Source organism: Peromyscus maniculatus, chromosome 7, assembly GCF_049852395.1.
Source record: "Peromyscus maniculatus bairdii isolate BWxNUB_F1_BW_parent chromosome 7, HU_Pman_BW_mat_3.1, whole genome shotgun sequence".
Classification (NCBI taxonomy): domain Eukaryota; kingdom Metazoa; phylum Chordata; class Mammalia; order Rodentia; family Cricetidae; genus Peromyscus; species Peromyscus maniculatus.
In genome coordinates, this window is record NC_134858.1 from 60,564,932 (window position 1) to 60,587,513 (window position 22,582).

The 22,582-nt window shown below is 45.3% G+C and overlaps 1 protein-coding gene across 5 annotated transcripts in view; it reads right to left on the bottom strand.

Moving 5' to 3' along the window:
• Positions 1-22,582, bottom strand: part of Map2k5 (mitogen-activated protein kinase kinase 5) — a 236,642-nt gene that overhangs the window by 77,296 nt on the left and 136,764 nt on the right. For 4 of the 5 annotated variants that reach the window (XM_006971444.4, XM_016003402.3, XM_042281084.2 and 1 more), the window contains exons 16-17: positions 21,751-21,822; positions 860-889 (exon numbers count right to left, since the gene is read on the bottom strand). In XM_006971444.4, the coding sequence (XP_006971506.1) occupies positions 860-889; positions 21,751-21,822 (102 nt within the window). The remainder of the gene's footprint in view (positions 1-859; positions 890-21,750; positions 21,823-22,582) is intronic. The other variant, XM_016003408.3, reaches the window with a different exon arrangement.

The window sequence follows — 22,582 nt, forward strand, 5'->3', positions numbered from 1 at the left end:
CATCTGCATAATCTAACCATGCATAAATTAGTATGTGTAATACAACACTTATTTGCATAATAATAGCAAGTTAATAGATGCTTAAAGAGCAGAGACCAACACCACCTTTAAATCAGACATGCCTCCAGGCACTTTGGCCTGTTCAGACCAAGATGCCAGAAAAACAGCACACATCAACCAGAAGAGACCCGTCAGCCGCTCATTTTTCATCCCTCTGGACATTGCGCTTACTGCCCCCCAACAGCAGGGAATCATTTTCAAGCCACAAAATAGCTTTATATCTTAACTGCTAGCATCCTTCTCTAGTGAAAATTGTGAAGAAATTATAAAATTTTAGGATTTTCAATACTTGATAACTATTTGTGAATAGGAAGGAAGAAAATCGAAAAGGTGTAATGTGTTCAAAATCATACACAGATGAAACTGGGGGCCTGTGTACCTGGTAAAAACAATGACCCACATTAGATATTTTCACCCTTTGTCTTCATCTTTTAACTCAAATAATTTGAACTGAATCCAAAATGCTCATAAAAAGTGTGAAGAAAAGGGTGCCCCTCCTCCACCTTGACATGAGCACATGGAGCTGGGCAGAAGGGACGCCTCGAATGTCATACAAAGAGGAGCATGATGGTCTCAGTCAACCTCTAACAAGGGAAAAAAGTCCAGAGTTTTTTGTTTGTTTGTTTGTTTTTAAATAAAAAGCCAATAGAGACTTCTAATGATTCCTTTAAGATACTACTTTTCATTTTAACAGGACAGATTTATTTGTATGTGGCTCAAATGTTCACAATCGCTTGCTGCACCTTCATACATAGGAACGAATGTCACAGTGGCAAATGGTAGTAATGAACAATCTTACCTGAGGATATGGAAACCTCCCAAGAGCAAGCTGGGAAAGAAAATAATATTTGTCTAGTTATAGATTTGCATGCAGGGCAGATCTCCTTAAGACAGACAAGAACTACATTTCAGAATTGCATCTAGCAAATACAAAAAAATCCACAATGCTAATGCACGAACTAAATTATTGCTGTAATTACATTATAAACTGTATTTAGAATGGACCTCTTTAATAGACAATATTTCATCTCTGATAAAAAATATCCTAATTTCAAGAACTGAACATTATCCCACATACTTTCTCTTGGGTGTATTCTCAACGCTGGGGGCATTATTCACATGTATGTGTGTGACAGTTTCTTTGAGACAGAGATGTACACATGTAAGATGGGAACGTCTAGTTGGTTCTAGAGCGCAGCTCTGTGGTTTTCGGCTATAGGTCTGAAGGAGGGGTTGTAGGAGGTGGGGTGGGCTAGATTATGACGTTGAAACCTACGCAATCATTCCCACTCACTCACTGCTTCACGTTTCCCTGTCAGTTCCAGGTCCTACTGCTGTGGAACTGGCCATGCAAGGCTGTGAGGGTGGTCCTAGAGGCCTCCATCTGAACCGGGGAGAGTCAGTCGTGTCTCCCCCGACCCACTATGCCTAGTTTGATTGTATACCGCTCTTTGTTTCTGGGCTAGCCACTTTTGTTAACTCACATGTAAAAACTAAGTGACTTGGACAAGTATAGGCTTGATATAATGTAATAAGATCAGACTGAACAAATAAACCACAACTTATTTACATTTATCTGTTTATTGAGACAGGGTCTTTGTACACAGTCCTGTCCTAGAACTCACTCTGTAGAGCAGGGTGGCCTCAAATCACAGATCCCCCTGCCTCTACCTCCCAAGTGCTAGGATTAAAGGTGTGCACCAGCAGCTGACCATTGCCTATTTAAAGGAAACAATGATCAAACTGTGCAGCTTCCCAGTGTGCCCCACTCTTGGTTCTGAACCCTCCATACACACCTGGAACTGCCTGCAAAGTACAAGTGTAACCTTAAGGCAGCAAAAATGCCTCTGAGCACACGGACCTAGAGAGCAGATACAAGTCCTCGAGTCCCTCAGGGGTCCTCACACGGTGAGTCAAGGGAAATCTAGAGGCCGTCCCCCAAACCTGCTGTTAGTCCAGGGTCCTTCCCAGCGCAATGCACAGCCTTCTGACAGCTTGACAGCTGCATACTTGTTTCAAAGACACTGATGCTGCTCAGACACTTCCAAAACTCTTCTTTTAAAACGGTGTTTAGAATCATTTCATGAAACAAAAGAATACCTTCCTCACTTTATGAGAACTAATCAAAACTTGGATTTTAAAAGACACCCCTCAGCTTGGTGATCATGTGACTTCTGTGTAGCATGATGCCCGAATGGCCCATGTATATTCAAACCCCAAATACCTACAAAGATCACTTACTAAGGACAGACTGAGCTGTTGAGGTTTTTAAAATTCTAAAGGCAGTTTGAACAGTAATGTAATAGGGATGAGCCATATGACTTTAGATGGTAGACTCCTTTGAAAAGGCCAACACTCATTTGGATATTTGTGTTTGCACATGTATGTGCTGTGTGTGTTGGGATATCTAATTAAGTGCCACCTTGTACTCATAGCTTTTATACATTAGTAAGTATATAGATTTTTAAGATATAAATTTAAGGTATCATTATTTCATCTGGTGGATTTCCTTAATCTTTTCACATACAAATGAGAAAACATAAATGAGGCACAGGAAAGAGGATGGACGCTCACGTGAATCAGTCCAGGGTTTTGTGTGATTCTGGCTGCTGTCTAAATGCTGTTATTCTGCCCCACTCTGCTCTTGCCCAACACAAGCTGGAGGTTCATATTCGAGTTGAAAAATACAGAGATTGCCAATGAGAGTGTGCGCACTGACTCAGGAGTCACTGTGATCTGTTGTGGTGGGTGTACCCTTCTGTAACGACCCGACAGGCAGTGAGGAGTGACCAAAAGCTGTCACCTATTATCACAATGATCTGTGGAGTATGAATTTCATCTGGGGTAAAGAGACAGCCAAAGAAGGATCTCTCATCTACAATGGCTAAGAGCCTGATATCTGTTACAATACACTCATAACATTCTGGCTTAATTCCTTACATGTGAGTATGTGTTGAACACATCATTGGGGACCATGGAAGATTTCTGCCCACATGACTGGCAGAAGCAATGTGCCTACCACACATACTATCAAGAGCTAAGAGACCCAATGTGCCAACACTCTTGGTTCTTGCATTTTAAAGAATCAAGAAACAAGACAGGTGTGGTAGTGTTTGTAATCTCAGCACTCTGGAAAACTATGCTGGTAGGATCCTGACTTCAACATCAACCTGGGCCACATAGTGAGGTCCTCCCCCCAAAAAAACACAGACAAATAAAATAAGAAAAAGGCTTAAGTAGCAAGGGCAGGATAATGTGAGAATTGAATTTCTCTCATCTTAACACGGGCCTCTGAGTTGCCAGTCATCAGCGGCCGACAGCTGGTGTCCAGCAGACAGGAGCATGTGCACGCATGCACCTGCCCTTCTGTCATAACTGGGGCAGCAAGGATGGCTGGTCCCATTCATCTGATTCACGTGAGCATCATCCTCTTTCCTGTGCCTCATTTATATGTTTTCTCATTTGTATGTGAAAAGATTAAGGAAATCCACCAAAATGAAATAATGATACCTGAAATTTATATCTTAAAAATCTATATACTTACTAATGTATAAAAGCTATGCAGGAGACCAGAGAAGACTTGGTGTGGCAGGCTGGTGTGGCCCCTTTGCTCAGCCTGCTTAGGAACAAGCAACAGTGGCTGACCTGGGGCGAGGGGCATTCTTGGGTTTAACTTTGTTTTGTGTTTCCCTGACATCTATCCATTGGGACCTGAGTCCTACCTGGAATCTTGCAGATGTGAACGCTGGATTTACATGACACAGAAGGGTCCCTTGACCTTGGTACAGGATGGTCACTTCTTTTATGGAGTGCCATCACTGGGCTGCTATGGCAGGAGACTTAAGGGTCCCAGCTCTACACTAGCGAGCTCAGGCAGAGTGTAACTGGGCTGCATTGAAGGCAGTTGTTTGAAGGCCCCTTCAGAGGACTCTGCCTTCCATGTGTGTCCTTGTCCTTTAGTCTAATGGGGTCCCAGAGCTGTGCTCTCACCGCCGCCTGTCTCATGACCGAGTGGAGAGGAACCCAAAGTGAGGCCCAGAAGCCCTTCATCAGGCTATCAGGTGGAAGGAGCAAGTGCACTCTGAGCAGACATGGCTGCACGAAGAACTTCTTCACAAAAGTCACAACAAACACGGACTCCTTCCGGGGGAGGGAGCACATATGCTGTGAGCAGTCGGATGGCTAGGCCTGGCCTGGTCCGTGTCTCTTAGCCTACTGGCCTATTAATCACCTTGCATTTCCCCAGTTTTGATTGTCAAGGTATTATAAATTAGGAAACTTACCAAAGAGAGTATGTAATCTTCTCTGAAATGGCCTGCAGATATGTCACTGTACTAAATGTGTTTCAGATTTAATGAAGCTTTAATGTCCTTTTTAATTTTGCCTGTTTCTGTATCACCAGGGGTCGGGCAAGGCAATCAGCACTCAAGAGGGTGGTTTGGTTTAAAACTAGGAAAAAACTCATTTGCTTATGAGTTGCACTGTATTTTCTTAATTAAATTTACTGAGTAAAATGGTTTAAGTTCAGCCAACCAGTGACCTCTGTGTGTAGATTTAGATTTATAAATAGGTTAACGGTTAAAGTGAAGGGGGGAGGGAAGAAAGATTGTAACAAAGCAAACAGATTAGGACTCAGCCAATGGGACTCTCCACCCGCTCTGTCATCTTTACAGGGAAGCATTTAAATATGTGCAGCTTAAGTCCAGTGGTTTAAAAAAGTGCACTGAGAAATGAAGACGTGCCAGCAATCCACCTACAGAGTCTCTCGTCCTTTCATTCCCAAGAGGAGAATGGCTGAGTCTACACAGGACCTGAAACAGGTTCACTGTCTGGTGGCTGGGGTGGAGGTGGGCAGGAGGCGGGGAAAGGATCCTTTTTAATGTTAAATAAACAAGTACATTATAATTCCAAATACGTAAGAGTCCACAAACTGCTCAACAGGGGTTATGGGACATTTCTTGTAAAGGGCAGGAAAAGAAGGCTGTGGACATGGTCACAAGTTGGGAACACACTGAAATAACAGGAACCACTAACATTTAACTGTGGAGCTACAAACGTTCCTCACAGTCATCTCGTGACCTTTGACTTGACTAACCACGACCTAGGATTGTTCTTGAGGTAGCAGCACTGAAACACCTTGGGTTTTATAGTGTAAACAATAAATACATTTGGGCCTCTGTGTGGACACACACAGAGAGAGAGAGAGAGAGAGAGAGAGAGAGAGAGAGAGAGAGAGAGGGGCCTCTGTGTGGACACACACATACAGAGAGAGAGAGAGAGAGAGAGAGAGAGAGAGAGAGAGAGAGAGGGAGGGAGGGAGGGAGGGAGGGAGGGAGGGAACCCTTTTGTATTTTAACAGAAAGTCAGGGTAGAAAAGACAGAGTAACAGCACGACATTGGAGTAGCTACTGCTGTGGAACTGTACAGAAGGAAAGGCAATGCAGCCCGCAGCAGCGGAGGCAGACTCAGATCGGGTCCCCTGCTCAGGCCAGCAGCAATGCAATGGGACAGGTTCTACGTCTACACTTGCACTAAAAAGCACTCGGTTAAAAAAACAAAACAAAACTCAATTTAGACATATCCTATGTTTCTCGGCATAACTGCAAATTGAAAATAAGTGTTTTCAATATAGCTGAAAGGAGACTTTATAGTCCGAAATGTTTTAAAATTTGTTCTTAATTACTATGTGTGCATTTTACACAATTAAACTTCCATCTAAGGATTTTGCATTTAGAGTGTGTGCTGCAGTTCAGCCTCCATGTCATGGAAACTCGACAGCCACTTGGTGCATTCAGACACAGGGAAACTTAAAAAAAAAAAAATAGACTTAACTACTGAATGACATAAAATTCCCCAGGTGAGGTTTCATCCCGATACCAATTTGCTCAGGCCTAGAGAAGGAGCTTAAATCACCTCAAACTATGCTGGAGAAGACCCACGATAAATATTAAACACCTCAAAATCTACCCTACGATTTGACTTTTCTTCCCATGTATCAATTTCACTGTCCGCTTACGAAATGGTTTCAAGACAATCCGAAGGCTGTAACAGCAATTGGCCGGTGTTAAAGAGCTTCCGGGGTTAAACCCACAACAAAGACACGCCGGTGGCGGCGGTGGCGGCGGCGGCGGCAACACAAAGCGTCTTGAAGTAGGGTTTCAATTAAATGTGGAGGATTTAGCAATGCAGGACCAAAAAAAAAAAAAAAAAGTTACAAATTAATTTAATCTTCTGCCTATAGTTTGCAGCTGCACTCCAAAGTGTCTAGGGCTTAAGAACAAAGCCTTGCAAGGCCTTGGAGTGAGGGAAGCTTCAATTTTTAATGTATAAGGCCATTAGCTGCTAACTTGTGGAATCTGCGACCCCTGTGGAGGGGCATAAGTGCGAGTAACAGAGACGGATGAAATGGCGTATCTGCTCGCGTCTAGGACCGCGAGGAGGAGGGTTATTACCAACACCGGCAGGCCCCGCAGAAACCTGCCCTAATAACCTCTGGGACCCTCTGCACCCTCACTTCTCACTACATCAAAGATATTGAAATCAAAACCTAATTCACTTTAATTAAAGACAATTAGTTTGTTTTACTATTATTGTTTAACTCATATGATGTGATAATGCATTGGAAATTAAATATGGGATAATAAATGTAATGAAGGTGTCACTCTACCCATTCCCATCTATGCTTTCTGAGATTAGCTCCTCACTGGCATCCATCTCAGGAAAGCTCGAGAACAGATCATTAGAAGCCGGGTAGGGTATCTCATCTGCAGAGAATACAGCAGAGCTGAGGCTGTCTCTTTCCTTAGTCAATTTATACTTATCTTGACATAATGCTTTCCTACAAACTCCAAGGATTTCTTTAACACAAACAGAATTATGGCCCAATGGAGGCACCAGAAGCTTAATTAATTTGCCCAAGGTCATACTGTAAGTTGGTGGCAAAGCTTGTTAAATTATTAGAATGCTGGGCTCTACAGATGTTTTGGCAATGGCAGAGCACCCTGTCTGCGAAGGCCCCGGAAACTTCCGGTGCACTGGGTGAACCTCAGCAAATAACTCATTATGCCTGTTCGAAGAGTGCCAAGTGCCCCTGAGAGCTGGTAAATAACATTTTTTTCCCTCTTTGTGTAGAAAGAGCCTAACTGGGAGGTTCCCACCAGGCTCGATCCTTAACACGTGCCAACATTTCTAAAGGAAATCCTCATCTTCGCCAGACTCCACAGACCCTGAGTAGATTTATTGTAACTTAAGGAGCCCAGACACAGTAGCACAAAAGGATAAATCAAGCACTTCTCTATCACTCAGAAGGTCTTGCAGTCTACCCCAGATTACCAGTAATCATGGAGGAAAGACAGCATTACAAATAAATGATTCTAATACAGCGTTGCTGTTTTTCTAATTAGAAATGGGCTTATTACAGTGGATGTCTAAATGGGGACAGGGCAACAGTAATTCACAAACACAATATCCTAATGCCGGCCCTTTAATTGCTTTTATTTGTTAGACTGTTAGAAATGATTGCTTGCTGTGGCCGACCGTGAACACTCAAAAGCATGATACATTGAGGTCTCAACCTGGGCAAACTGTACCTAAACTTACACTTTATTGCAGCTTAGTTCACAATCTTCACCTAATATAGGGTTAGATCCCAGTGCAGCAGGAGGATAAATCATCCTGGAATATTACTCCGGCAAAGTTTAGCTGTGACTGCAGCATATGTGCTTTCGAGCCACTGAAGCAAAGGCCCATAAAATACACTAATTACTGGAAGTTATGGTCACTGAGTGATTGATAGCGCTCTGCGAGGCAACTTCCTCATTTTCAACTCTTTTGACGGGCTCATCCGCCACATAGCAATTACTAATTCATGACCCACCCCTGAGGCGGCAGTACCTTTACTCCTAATTCTCCTGCTAGCAAACTACCGCCAGAACTGGACAGTGTCTTTTCTTCATCCTGGAGGGCCAGCAAGGATGATAAAAAGTAGATTCCATGCTGAATGCTATTGTTTTGAATCTTTAGAGGTTGCTTGGGCTCCTTAACCCTGATGACCTGAAACACAGTCCTTCTCCTTCTCCTATAATGCTATTTTACTTACATCAGTTTTTGTATATGAATTTATCTATGTGTGTGTGCATGTGTGCACGCAAGTGTATCTGTCCATCTATCGGTCTTTCTATACTACATTAAACCAAGACCTAGCTGAACAACTTTTGGGCTTAATACTGTGTTTAAAGGTAATATATTAATTTCAACTAGGCCTCAGTAAATATGAGGGTGTTAATTGTTAAACTTAATAAACAACGACGAGAAAAGAAGAGGCTCTCTATTTAAAGAGACCCACTTTTGTGGCCTTGTAGACATTCTAATTGTTCTATGCTGATTTTCATCAGTAGCTCTGCTCACAGAAATGCTAATTAAAATATCTGGACATATAACAAAATCTCTAAAAGTCACTTAAAAACAACTGCAAAAAAGGTCCTCTTTGATGGCAGTCCGTGCATAAGAGGAGATTTGGTGTGAGATTTTGAATTAGAAGGATGTAAAGTTGAGTTAGGATGGATGAAAGCAACCATTTACATTTCTAATAGAAAAATCATTATTCTTCAAATGCCTGCACAGCCCTAACTGAAGTAGAAAGGGTGCTCCCTAGCTGGCACCTCAGCCTGTGTGACAGATAACAAATGGAACCTCCTTGCTTTTCCGAACATGGCTCCCACACATCCTCTTGTTCTTCCTCCTCTGTGGGGCATCTGTTCCAGAAGACCCTGGCCACACCCGTGCAGATAAATCCATACTACTTCTTGCCCATACATTTTCCTCAGGGAATTTATCACAACCTACCTGGTAACGGCTGATATCTAACATCTCCCTGTGTCTCTAATACCTGGTGGATTTTAGCCCTGTGTATAGGCAAACACTAAGCCAAGAGCTTTTTACATTCTCCATGACACGAGAAATACTATTAGGCCCCCAACAGGCATCAGGCGTTTATGCTAAATCGGGATGGGGACACCTTCATTCATCTGGTCAGCCTAGAGAGGCATGGTTTGGTTACTTCTAGCAACCAAGCCCAAATGACCATACTACATACTCTACAGCATCAGGATCTGATGTCTTAATAGAGCCGTCTTATCTAACGCATCACTACTCAGAATGACCAGCAACTACCACTTTCACATATTTAAGCATTATAATTAATTCAGATGGATTATTTCTTATTAAAGACTTAGAAATGGGAATCCATCCTGGGTTTTTAGTTCTAACCACCGGAAGCCTTATAAGGATCGAGAAATGACCTCCTTTAAGGTGACTCTGTAATGCTGGTCTGTCCTCTGACAGCAGCAGCTTCAACCATGCCACGTCTCTTAGAGGACAGCCTGGGTGGGCTCTCAGCTCTAAACTGTTCCCTGAGGTCATGCAGCTGAGGATATTAGAGAGGACATCAGGGCTGGGGTTTAGTCTATTGGGCTCAAATGAATCTACCCTTCTATTTCCAGTTCAAGGTCAAGGGAGTCAAAATGGGACAATACTATGACACCCTGCTTTTGGTATGTGCTGCTGCTCTGGCTGGCAGTCTACTGCTATATCTGCCCCAGTCATCAAAAACTTAGCTCGACACCATTTCTTCCAGAAAGTCATCTGCAGTGTCCTGTTTCCAGAGACAGACTTCACACAACCCACTAACCAGGCCACGTCTACAGCGTGACCTTGGTGCTTCCTTATCAGTAACCTATGTTGTTTCAGCAACACACGGCAAGTCCATTCTGTGTCATTCCTGAGGCTGGAGCTCACCAGGGCTGCAGGCTGTGCCATCTGACAACCTGAGGTACCAGGAAGTCTAAGCTAGCCATGAGGTGGTAAAGGAGAGAGTGCTCGTGTAAGCGACACCAGGAGAGCCATGCCCCAGTCTTCCCTTCTCTCCACTGGGTGCCAAACATGCTGGTGAGGCAGTGCGGATGCCCTACTCTTAAGCACTATCCGGATGCAAGCTCCTGAGGCCCTTCATGCCCAAAGGATGGCTGAACCCTGCTAGGACTCCGGACTCATGGGATCCTCAGTAAATAAATGTTTGTTATTTTAAGGACTAATTTGGAGTGGCTTATTAAGCAGCAATGGGGAAATGACAGTTCTCCCAGACTTGGATGGCAGCCCTTCCCTCTCATCAGTGCGGCTGTCCAGCCAGGGGCTCCCAGGGGCAGAATCTGGACTCTTGGTGCCAACCCAGGACAGCACACCGAACTCTTACCACACACTTCCTATTATCTCAGACATACTGGAGACCAGGTTAATCCGTGAATAAAATGAACTAGGCCTTGGTTTCTGGGAGAGAACAGGCACCTCGCAAAGTTCTGAGGCAGACCTGCCATGAAGGCATTGTACAGTGATCCTGGAAAACAGTCTTGATTAGAAGCACAGCCAGCCTGCCCTGGTCTTTACCTATGTCCTGCTCACTCACGTCCCTCCTGTAACTGGGCAGAAGCAGCATATCTCACCTGTGAGGCAAGAACTGGCTGCTCTATGCAGCCAGGTACAGTCATTTAACCTTCTGGAAAAGTCCTTCCATTTCTCTGGATCTTAGCTTCCTCACTTGCAAAATGGAACGTTTGACACTTAGAAAGCAGAACCACTTTTGAAAGCACAAATCACTAGTTTCTAGTCCTTTCCCATTACTCCAGGCAGGAGCTTAAGTAGGGTGACAACTATCAAATGCTTAGTCACATTATCTGTGTAAGTGCGGAGCTTTGCTGTCACCCTCCCCATTAGGATGTCACTGAGCAGAGGGATGTCAATAGCTCTAGAGGCAAGAGCACCCGTTTTCATACCTGAAGGCCTCCGTCCCACTGGGGTGCACGATACAAGCTGTGTGTGGTGCTGGAGTGCCACCTCTGGAGTGGCTTCTGCAGTGCTAAGGGGCACCAGCCATTGAATTCTATAATCTTCCCTTGGTTAAAAAGCAACAACACTCTAGTTTCTAAGTAAAAGATAAAGGGGATATAAAAGAATTTCCTAAATCGATGCGGTGGACATGTCGAAGTCACTGTCAAGCTCAGAACTGACGTCTGCAGGATGGAAAACAGGATTGTAAAGTTATCCCTAGACCACTGGCTTGAGGGAGAGGATTCTTGGAGCAGTGGGTCTTGGCACAGGGCATCTCCAAGTTGAGCTGCAGCAGTTTCCTGGCTTGTCAGTTTCATGGGACACAAGCCCCAGGAGACTGGTTTCCTCTGATCCTTTCAGATCGCTACATAAGAAGAATCTCATGCCACTAGCTCCTCATATCACCCCAGGATGTATGTCTGAGAAATTACAATTGCCAGGCACCCTTCTTTAAACTGTGGGCTCCATGGAGGCAGATTTTGTAGTTTAGCTCACAGTAGGGGCTAGTGATGGTCACTGGGCCACATGGTAGCTGCGTGATGAAATGCATAAAAATGACTGCATTTGATCTATGCTCATACTGTTCTCTTCTATGAAGACTTTTTTCTGGGACAAGTGCCTATTCAACTCCTACTTAAATGTCCCGAGGGGCAATTCCATCATTGAGTGGAAAGATTATTGGGATCCATCTATTAGAAAAGTATATTGAGCCAGGCATGGATGACACACGCCTTTAATCCCAACACAAGGGAGGCAGAGGCAGGTGGATCTGAGTTTGAGGCCAGCCTGTTTTCAAATTGAGTTCCAGGACAGCCAGGGACGCACAGAAAAACCTTTGTCTTGAAAACTCAAACCACACCAAACCAAACAAAGTATGCTGAAAAGACGACTGTGGGACTTCTTTGATTGTTTTGGTTTTGCTTTTAGCTTGGCAAGGTTTGCCTCAATGGACGTGAATCACCACTTGCTTCTTCTCCCCCAACAATCCTTTCAATGAGCTGTCAGATGTCAGTCAGTACTATCTTATTTCTTTATTGTTTATATCAAGACTGTTGAGTCTGTGTTTTTTAAACTCCAAGTTTGGTGTGTCTGTGTCTATACCTGATGTGACATGGGTATGTACTGCTGGAAAAAAAAAATCTTTCCATCAGCCAGAAATACATCAAGATGATAAAATGTCTATCTGGGGTTGCATGTACCTGCCCTGTTTTGTTGGCCTGTGGCTGCTGAATGCATGGAGCACAAAGCCAGCTCAATGGTGCTGCATCCAGGGGAGCCACTAGCTCTGTCTGCCAGTTCCATATTCATGCAGTCACTGATGACCTTGGAAAATGCACATTTAGGCACGGCAAGCTGAGACAGCTGGATCCCTTCACAAACCTTGCAAAGGACTGGACTAGCCGATCCATCATCTGCTAAAGTCACTTCAACAGCTTCCCCCCACCCCGTCCCCCACCCCCCTCCAGCAAGTTACACAAAACATCGGATCAAAATCACAAAGTCTAAAAACATCAAGCTAAGACATAATTACAGAATGATGAGTAAGAGTGGGGGATGGGTGGCAGAAACAGTTAAGTGCTCTTTTCCTCCACACCAGCCAATGGAGAGGCAGGAGGCTCAGACCAGGGCTCCAGGGCCACACCCTTCCAACTTGCCCATGCAAGCTTCCTGGAAATGTTCTGAGATGTGTGTACTCCGATAAATTGGTTGCCATCTCACAGCTGCAAGGGCAAACAAAGCTCATTGCAGAAGAAAGTTCAACTTCTGCTCACATTTTTAAAAAGGAGAAAGCAAGCCAGGCACAGTAGCACGGGCCTGTTATCCCAGCACTGGTGTGTGAGTGGGTGAATGGCTGTCGGGAAACACAGAGGCAGGATTGGTGTAAGTCTGAGGTAAGCACGGCTTACATAGCAAGTCCTAGGCTAGCCAAGGATATATAGTAAGACCCTGTCTCAAAAACCAAAACAATAATGAATTTAAAAAGGAGAAACATCTGCAGCTGAGCAAATCATACAGAATGCCAAGTTCAATGCCAGCCTGGTTTAAACAGCGAATACCAGGTCAACTTGGGCTACAGTGAAAACTACTCCTGTGTGGAGAATGTGGACTGATGAGAGCTTCCTGTGCACCTCATCTGGCTGCGTGGCTCTTGGGAAACACCCACTTCTGGACCCATTAGACTCCGGGCCAGTGTTCCCTGGAGAAAGTCCCTACCAACCTCCTGCCGGTGGTCTTGGCCACTGGTGACCTAGGAGCAATGCAGGGCTATGCAGCATTCAGAATCTTTTTGGTTACAGGACCAGGTTTTATGGTCCCAGATGCCATCTATTTTCCTAGAGTCTCTACTTGGTCTCAGGTTGGGCCTGGGGGAGAGTCACTGGTTTGCCTCATATGCTGAGTTGGGGAGATGGTCTGTGGTTAACAGCTTTATGCCTCTCAAACAGACTCTGAGGGCTGGGGCTGTGCACGTGCCTAATACACGCAAGGCCTTGGTTTAAACCCACGAAACAGGGAAAAACAAACCTCTGAAACAACTCTCCAGCCCCCATCTTTACTCTCAGCTCCAGATATGGGGGACCAGCAGGTGTGGAGCTTTGGGGTGTTCCACAGCAGAAATCCGCTGCCCTTGTTTGCCCTGCTGCTGCTGGAGGCCTTCACGCTCCCACGTGCGTGGTTTTCCATCAAACCACTGTTCCATCTCATCCAGAATCTGATGGTGGCTGTTGTGAACGATGCTGTGTCTACAGAGACTGACTGGAAACGCAACACTGTGGAGAGACTGGATGGTTGCAGGCCCAGAGGCTAACTACCTTATCTTGGGCTAGTTCTAGCCCTCTCACACAGTCATGCTCTGCCCACCTCTGTGTCTGAACTAACATCTTGTGACTAATAGATAGGAAGATTTTAGAATCTATTAACTTAGCAGATCATTAGCTTCCACCAAAGCTAAGAACGTCATATCAGATAGCATCTTGGGCTCTCTGATATAAGAAAGCTTCCCCATCCCTCTGTAACTGCCTCTCTGATGTACCACTGATGCAAGTTAAACTTGCTTTGATTTATGACTTTGCTCTGTAAAAGTAGAAAACTTCACAAAACTGCTTCCACATTGGAACATGGAATGTGGGATAACCTCAATCTGTGTTCTCAGACCATAGTCACTCAAAATGGTCCAGAGCCAACTACTGTCTATTCCACTTAAGGCGAGAACTGTGGTTTCTGTGTTGACACTACCTTCCCTCCTGCTGTGTCTTCATGGCACCATCATTCATGGCTCTTTTCAGTTGAGCTTGAGGTCAATGGAAAACTACCTGCAATCTACTCATCTTTAGTTGAATTGGCTTAGTTTTGACCTAGAGGTGAACATTTTAGAAGCCGATTCCTGTTAAGGAGAGGGCAGACATGCCTCCATTTCCTCATTATGACCTGTCCATATACTCTAAAGTAGAGCTGCCACATTAGATGAGGAAACAGATGTTGTAGAGTATTATTTTAAGATGTGTTACATTTGTTTATGTGGTGGAACATTTGTTTAATGATGCAAAGATGGGTTGCATTCTTTTATGTTGCATTTGTTTAGCTCTGTGAAGCTGTGTTACTTTGCCTGTCTAAAATACCTGATTGGTCTAATAGAGAGCTGAATGGCCAATAGCAAGGCAGGAGAAAGAATAGGCAGGGCTGGCAGGCAGAGAGAAGAAACAGAAGGAGAAATCTGGAAGAAGATCGAGGAGCAAGAAAAGAAGGGGCCATCCACCCATCCACCCAGCTACACGGCCAGACATGGAGTAAGAAGACAAGAGAAGGTATACAGAAATAGAGAAAGGTAAAAGCCCAGAGGCAAAAGGTAGATGGGATAAGTTAAGAAAAGCTGGCTAGAAACATGCCAAGGTAAGGCTGGGTATTTATAAGTAATAGTAAGTCTCCATGTGTGTGTATTATTTGGGAACTGGGTGTGGGCACCCAAAAAAGTAAAGGCCCCAAAAGAGCAAAGAGTAAATAATCAACAACAAACATTGCAGAGTCTACTGCAGCCAAGGTTCTTTGCTTAGGCTGCTGTGGCTGAGGTGGAATTTGAATCTGGGTTTGCTGCTTTGACAAAGAGAAATCACTTCTTCATGCATGGTGACAAATGATACTCCACAAACATGAATGGGCACTTATGTCAAAGGCTTCATCAAACTTAAACCCTGGTGTTTGTTTTCAGGAACGACTTTAAAACTATTATAAAAGTTGGAAATACTGAGCCAAAAAGATTCTTGAGTACCCACTAGGGCACTGGAATGGAGCTGGATAATGTAGGTCATAAGAGAATCAGATCTGGATTCTATATAAATTACTCAACGATGAAGTAGGAAGTGTTTATGTGACAAGCCAGATGTAGATGATGGTCAGAAGAGCAAGTGCTCCTCTCAGCTGCCCAGATCACAGCCAGCATCACGAAGGATGCATGTTCAAATTATATCTCGGGCAGATGAAGGAAAAGAGCATTCATATGACAGGAGAGTGTCCTAGTACATGGATTTATTTTGGGAAAGGTAATTATAAACTTTGAGAAAGAAAGGGCTAGGGACATAGCTCAGCGGTAGAACGCATACCCTATGGAATGCCATCCCTAGCACTAAAAAAAAAAAAAAAAAAAGGAGCTTTAAGAAAAACTGTCAAAACAATGGAGCCCAAAGAAATCCTTAGAAAGTGGTGTTACTTTGACGACAGTGACCTTGCGTGGCTCTCTGAGTAAGTTCTCCACCTATCTGGAGACATTTTTCTAAGCCATGGTCCTTGCTTTCATCATTTAACACATCATTCAAAGCACTTCAATAAAGCAGTGCTTGTGTTGAAGAGGGGCCTCCCAGGACTGGATGACACACCAATTAACCAAGCATGTCGAGCCAGCCTGCTCTGTGCCTCAGACTCAGGAGACTAGGAGGGAGGCTGTGAACAAAGGCAGAAAGCAGGGACAGAGTGAAAAGAGCAAGTGTGTGTGCTGGGGACGGACTCGCGGTCTGACTCCTGCAGGGACATCTATCAGGACGCCCGCCCGCCCGCCACTCACCCCAACCTCAGCAAGGTTTGTGAGACCCCCCCCCCCAACCCTCACAGTCCCTCAGCAGAGCCCCGTGGGGCTGGTACCTGTCCAAGGGAAGTTTTTGTTCATTTTGTTTACTTCATTTTAAATGGTTTCTTTATTTATTGAGACAGATTTATACTATGTGCCCTGGCTGGTCTGAAGCTCAAAATGTAGACTAGACCAGATCTGTCTGCCTCTGCCTCCTCAATGCTGGGATTAAAGGTATATTCTAGTATGCTCAGCCTTTAACGCCCCCTCTCCGTGTGTGTGTGTGTGTGTGTGTGTGTGTGTGTGTGTGTGTGTGTGTGTGTGTGTGTGTGAACACATGTGGGCCATACTGAGTGTATCAGAGGTCAGAGGACCACTTTGTGATCATTGTACCTTTAAGTAGGTTGCCAACATCAAACTCAGGTCATCAGGCTTGCAGAGCAAGTGCCTTTATCCACCGGGCCATCCCAGCAGGGCTTTGTTTGTTTGTTTTTTAAGAGATGAGGTCTTGCTATGTATCTCAGACTAGCCTCACACTCAAGATCTTCCTGCCTCCACCTCTGGAGTACTGCAGTTACAGATGGGCTCCACCATGTCAGGCCCCTGGTTCCTTTTTAAAATGCATGCTTGACGCTGGGCACACAAAGTTAGAGGAGGCAATGCATTGGCTTTCCCCTCTAGAAAGGCCATCTTTTGAACACGTGGCTGTTTACTTCCTCTTTACAGGTTTATGTTGTGACTCAAATGGCATAATATGAACAATAATCAATTAGTGAAAAATCAAGGGAGTAGACTTTCCTCAGCCACTCTCTGTGAGACTAGGTACGTACTGCATTGCTTGTGAAATTACGAAGCTGCCTAGTGTGTTTTCGGAATCCCCTCTCTAAAGATTAGGCAAACCCCTTCAGACTAGGTGAAAACAAAGCCCTTGTTTTGCCATGCCAAGCCATTCCCATCCTCAAGTTCAGCCTGAAGTACTGAGAGCAGCACCGAGTGAACATGTCTAAAATCCCCTAAAAGTGCAAACAAGTCTTCCAGGGCGGGAGGAACTTTCCAGCTCCTCACAGCTTGGTCCTTCAGTCTTGCAGGTCTCACATCATTGTCCACTCCTTTTCTCTCTGCATTTTCACACCAACTCTTGGTGTGTTCTAACGGAAGAACTCAAGTCCACATGGGTTTTCTTCCCCTATGAAGCGAGCCCACACAAACCCACACACTGAGACCTCCTTTATTTGGCTTCATAACCAATCCACAGGAGGGGAGCCACAAACACTTGAAAGATTTGTGTGAAAAACCATCAGCACACGGCAGAGAAGGGCCCACCCCCACCCCCACCCAAGAAGCCACTGTCCTGAGCCCAGGCTGAAAGTCTTATCTCAATCTTTGTGCTACTTTGCCAACTCCAAACACTTCACACAGGTGACAACATATGGAGGAGACCCACTTTATCCCAGCAGCAGAGGGCTGCTGCCCTGAGAAAAGAGGGGGGACAGATGAAAGATAGTCTGATATTAGAGGGTCTTTGCTTAAGGCACAAATGGAGCTGTCCGTGATTCTTTTGATCCACATGCTTTAGTGGCGTGTAGCATTATCTTTTATGAAAGTGTGTATCGAGAGGACCTGTGGGGACCATGGCAGCACATTATCAGGGAAGGAGCTGCCAAGGATGAACCTTGGAGAAGAAGGTTTACAGAACAGGAGGCATGGCCCTGGGGACCTTGGAAGACACAGGAAACTTTCTATTTTCTATTTGATTCCCAGGTGATTCTGGGAAATGCCCTTGCTTGGTTTCCCATTTTGCTGCCCATCTTTTTCACCACAGGTCCTCTATGGGATCCTCAACACACCCTGAGAAAGGTGTACCCACATGCCTGGAGACTGTTGTGAGACAGTCTCACCTTCCTACACTGCCAATGGTTTAGAGTAGTCCACTGCAGAGTGGGCTGGATGGGGGGGGGGGGGTCACCATTTAGTGCCTTCTTCTCCTGGTGGCAGGCTCCCCTCAGGACCAGTTCCACTCAGATGTCAACCCTGTGTCAACTCCCTGCTCCCACGAGGCCCTCGCCCACACCTTTGCTGGAGGCCCGTCACTTGGAGGCTCTAGCATCTTTCTTCTCTATCAAGGCAGGGTCCTCCTAGTTACGTGGCCAGTGATCCGCAGAACCTGCCCATGGCGTTTATACAGCTGAAAACTGATGAATGAACGAAGGCTTCTATTCTTGGGAGGACACACTGAGAGTTGTTTTAAAAGTGAGACCAGAGGTAGAGCTCTCTGAAAGTGCTGACTCTGCTTCTTCATACAATTTGTTCCTCAGATTTTCAAATGCCATTTTAGCACACACTTCTGTCTAGTGTGTGTGTGTGTGTGTGTGTGTGTGTGTGTGTGTGTGTGTGTGAAGCTGTATGTGTGCATGAGCATGTGTGTGTGAAGGAAGAAGTCAATCTTGGGTAACACCCTTAGAGTCTTAAAGTTTAAGGGGTTTTGAATACGGGATTTTCCATTCGGAGCTTGAGCTCCATGATTAGGTGAGGCTGGCCGGCCAGTGACTCTGGGTTACTTGTTTCTGCCTCCTCAGCACTGGGATTACCAGCATGCTCCACCAGTCCCCATTTCTGTGTGGCTGTTGGGGACTGAACGCAGGTCCTTGTGCCTGTGTGGAAAGTGCTTTACTGACTGAACTATCTCCCCTGCCCTGATATTTTTTTTAATGTAGCTCAGGCAAGCCTTGAACTCATGATCCTCCTGCCTCAGTTTTGAACATTGGGATTACAGGTATTTGTCTGTAGTGGTTTTGAATAGTACTTATCACATTTAGACCAAGTATATTCTGGTAAAAAGAAAGAGAAGCCTCGGCCTTCGAGTTTTTATTTTGACCTAAGGTCTCAGGCCCTTTGGATGGCGTTCTCCTCACATTGACCCTAAGAACGAAGGAGTCCTGAAACACCCCAACATTTCGGCTATAGTCAAAATCTTCTCCCTTTATCATGTACTTCTTTGCCTTGGACCCAAGATCCATTGGAATAAAACATGTGCCAGAGGCTGAACTCTAGTCTCTGGTGACTTTTGCTCCACTACGCTAAGTTGGTCACATGTCACTTGTTTGCCTAGTGGGCCAGAAGCTGTAAGAGGACAGGGACAGCCACCCCACATTCCTTTGGGTGACCCTTAGTTAAGCACCCTGGCCCTGGCCCCGCTCTCCCCGGCTCTCCTCCACTATGGGGCTCTTCTGCTCTGTCCTTGGTATTCCTGGCACCCAGTCACCCCACACTCAAGGTGACTTTTCTCACACAGTTCCCTATGCCCAGTTCTCCTCAATTTTGCAAATGCAAAGAGTCTGTTTTCTTCAGTGTTCCAGAGACTACTGAGCAGCTTGCCTCCAGGACAAACGAAGGCACTGGAATCTCCCTCCCTACAAGGCAGCCCTCTTTCTATTAGACTTCACATCCCAGAGCCTAGGAAGATACCGAGGATGCGTATTTCAATAGTTACATTTATTGGCCATAGGCCAACCTTTCTACCTCGCCTTTCTGATCCCCTTGTTTCCACGCTTGCCCTTCTACGGTTATGCTCCATAGAGCACCCTGTGACCTGCTAAAAACTGAAGTCAGATCACTCACCCAGGGCAACAGCTGCAGCCCCCAGCCTGCTGGTATGTGATCCAGTCCCCGGCTACCTCTCTGATTTTTTCTAGCCTTTACCTCAATAACTCCACTCTAGTCAGGTGGGGGCTCTCGTTTTCTCTTTATGAGACTAGTCAAGTAGAGTATCAAGAAGGAGTACCAATTGATATAATTCACTACCTCCTTCAGATTAGCTTGGATATGTTTTCTTTTCCTTTTTTTTCTTTCAAGACAGGGTTTCTCTATGTAGTCCTGGCTTTCCTGGAACTCATAGAGACCTGCCTGCCTCTGTCTCCCGAGTGCTGGGATCAAAGGTGTGCACCACCCGGCTTGGATACACTTTTTTAACAGTACTTTTTTTTTTTTTTATAGGATGGTCTCATATAGCCCAGACTGGCGTCCAACTCACTCTGCATCTGATGAGGATGGTCTTGAACTTCCGATCCTCCTGTATCCTTCCCTGAATACTAGAATCACATCCTGGTCATATGCCACGCTGGCAAGTAAGCCATAACTTTGTGTATGCTATGCAGCTATCTCTCAACTGAGCTGTATTCCCAGCCCTCTCACTAGTGTTTCTACGCTCCCAACAGGTGAGGGTGCACCTCTGTCCCGGGCACACAGCCCTCCTGCTGCTGCTGCTGCTGGTGCTGCTGCTGCTGCTGCTGCTGCTGCTGCTGGAACTACAGGGAAGACAGCAGCAGCAGCAGCGGAGCTGTAGAATGCCAGTCTGCACTGGGGTCAGCTCTCACTCTCGCACAGAGAAGAAACTGAGCCTGGTGGGCACTGAAGGCTGGCCCAGGACCACCTAGGAAACTAGTACCAAAGCTAGTACTACAACCTGGGTCTTCTGTTTCCACCACTGGATTCTGAAGCATGTGACCTCTCAATTATTCTGCCCTGTATCTGACCATTTATAAAACACAACCAATGAGAATGTTTAAACCACCAAAGGGATGCTCCATCCTAGCAAAGCCTGAGTCCCACATGTCAGAGGTAGTTTCCCCTGGAAACAAGCTAATACTAGAACGAGGAGCCCTTGGGGTCCTGCTGAGGGCTGGGTCCTGAGATCTACCCGCTAACTTCAGCCTCTAGGCTGCTGCGCACACATTACAGTTCCTCTTAGATTACCTTTCGGGAAAAGGCAGAGGAATATGGTTTAATAAACATTGAGCATTTGATCTTGGCACCCTTCCTGCTGTGCAGGTGAGCTGGGTCTGAAGATATTTCCTTCCAAATACAATGGCATTCATGCGTTACAAAGATATAGAAAATGTATTTGACCAAACAAAAGCGATAGGATTGTGATGGGAACTCGATCTGTGGTATTATTTAAACATGTTTCTGTTTTTTAAAAAAGGCTTCCTTGATGGGAACGGACGGAATTGAGAGCTGTTCTGAGAGCCCCAGTGGGTGCCCGGGTTGTCTAAGAGTGCGATTCCAGCAAGCCAGGTGTCTGTCTTCTAATACGAGTGTATGACTATTTCTTAGCATGGAGTTCTAATGGAGCTGCACCTGGCTCACCGAGGGAACACATCCATTCTAAATACAGCAATACATAAAGACATTAAATTATACTACATGCACATCCCCCCCCCCACCTCCACCCCACATGCACATGTTGTTTATTAGGAGATAGGTTTTTTAAGAAAGAAAATGATATATAGCACATATACAACATATCTATCATATGACTATAGCTGATCTTTTAAAACCACCCCCCTTGGATGTCACACACGCACACTCCAAGGCTGTCATCATCCTGTGCTGTCATGGAATCCCCTTTCAGAGAACAGGGCTTCAGACTAAGCAGGGCTCCCACCCAGGGAACAGTTCCCACACGCACATTAGGAGAGACTTGGATTGAACTGGTCGTGGGTGGGGCTGGCAAACCTGTGTTCTTAACAAGCACTTCAGGTATGTCTTACAGAGGTGGTGTGTGAGAAGCAGCGCTCTAGAATAATGCAGACTCGGTTAAAGAGTCCCATGGAATATATGAATGGAAGGGCTCCAGAGTCAGACAATGTACACAATATAGTGGGTGGGAGTTTGTGGTATTCCTTCAAAGCCTCCATTCTTCCCAATGGGATGTACTAGTACAAGCATGTCAATAACAGCAAACAGCAACATACCTCCATGAAAGAGATCCCTAAGCTCCACACGTCAGAGTGGATCCCATACTGCTCTCCTGAAATCCTCTCTGGCTGTAAGAAAACAGGAGGAAGCTTGTGAGCTACGGAAAGTTACCCCTGGCAGCACACACTGAATGTAAGTTCAACACAGGGAACCACCCACATTTGCATGGCATTTACACACAGAACAATTTCACATGTATGCATATATGCATTCTAGAAGTGAGAGGATCCTGCACACAGTCCCTATAAAGACGATTATTGTCAATGTTTCACAGATCAAGAAAGTGAAGGCCCCAGGTAGCTAGTTAATGTGGCAGAAACCAAGGTAGCTAACGAGTTAGCACTTGACCCTAGGTCTACCTCCCTATGATCCAATGATCTTAACCGGGGATGGATGGACAAATTGTGCAAAGTTGTAGATGACTTACTTGAATTTGGGGAGAAGGGTCTTGAAGACCACGGCTTAAGTTTTGTTTTTTTTTTTTAGCTTTTTACCTGGAAATAGTTTCAACTGTACAGGAGGGTGGAGAGTCTGTGGCTGGTGCAAGCAGCAGCCAGAGTTCGTCTTCCTAGATACACTGCCTGTCACTGTTTTACTCCACGCAGTGGAGTTTCTTCTGACAGGAATCGAGGTGCCCCACGGAACTCCTGGCCCTCCCCTTGGGTTGTGTGGCAGGCGGCTGGTCCAGAATGCTCTGGCACATACACTCTGTTCACCAGGTATCCTTATGTACTGAGTGAATGCCTCCTGGTCTGTCCTTCCGGGATTTGGCCTCCCATACATGACTTACAAGGATTAGATGAACAACTGAATTAAAAAACTGAGGTC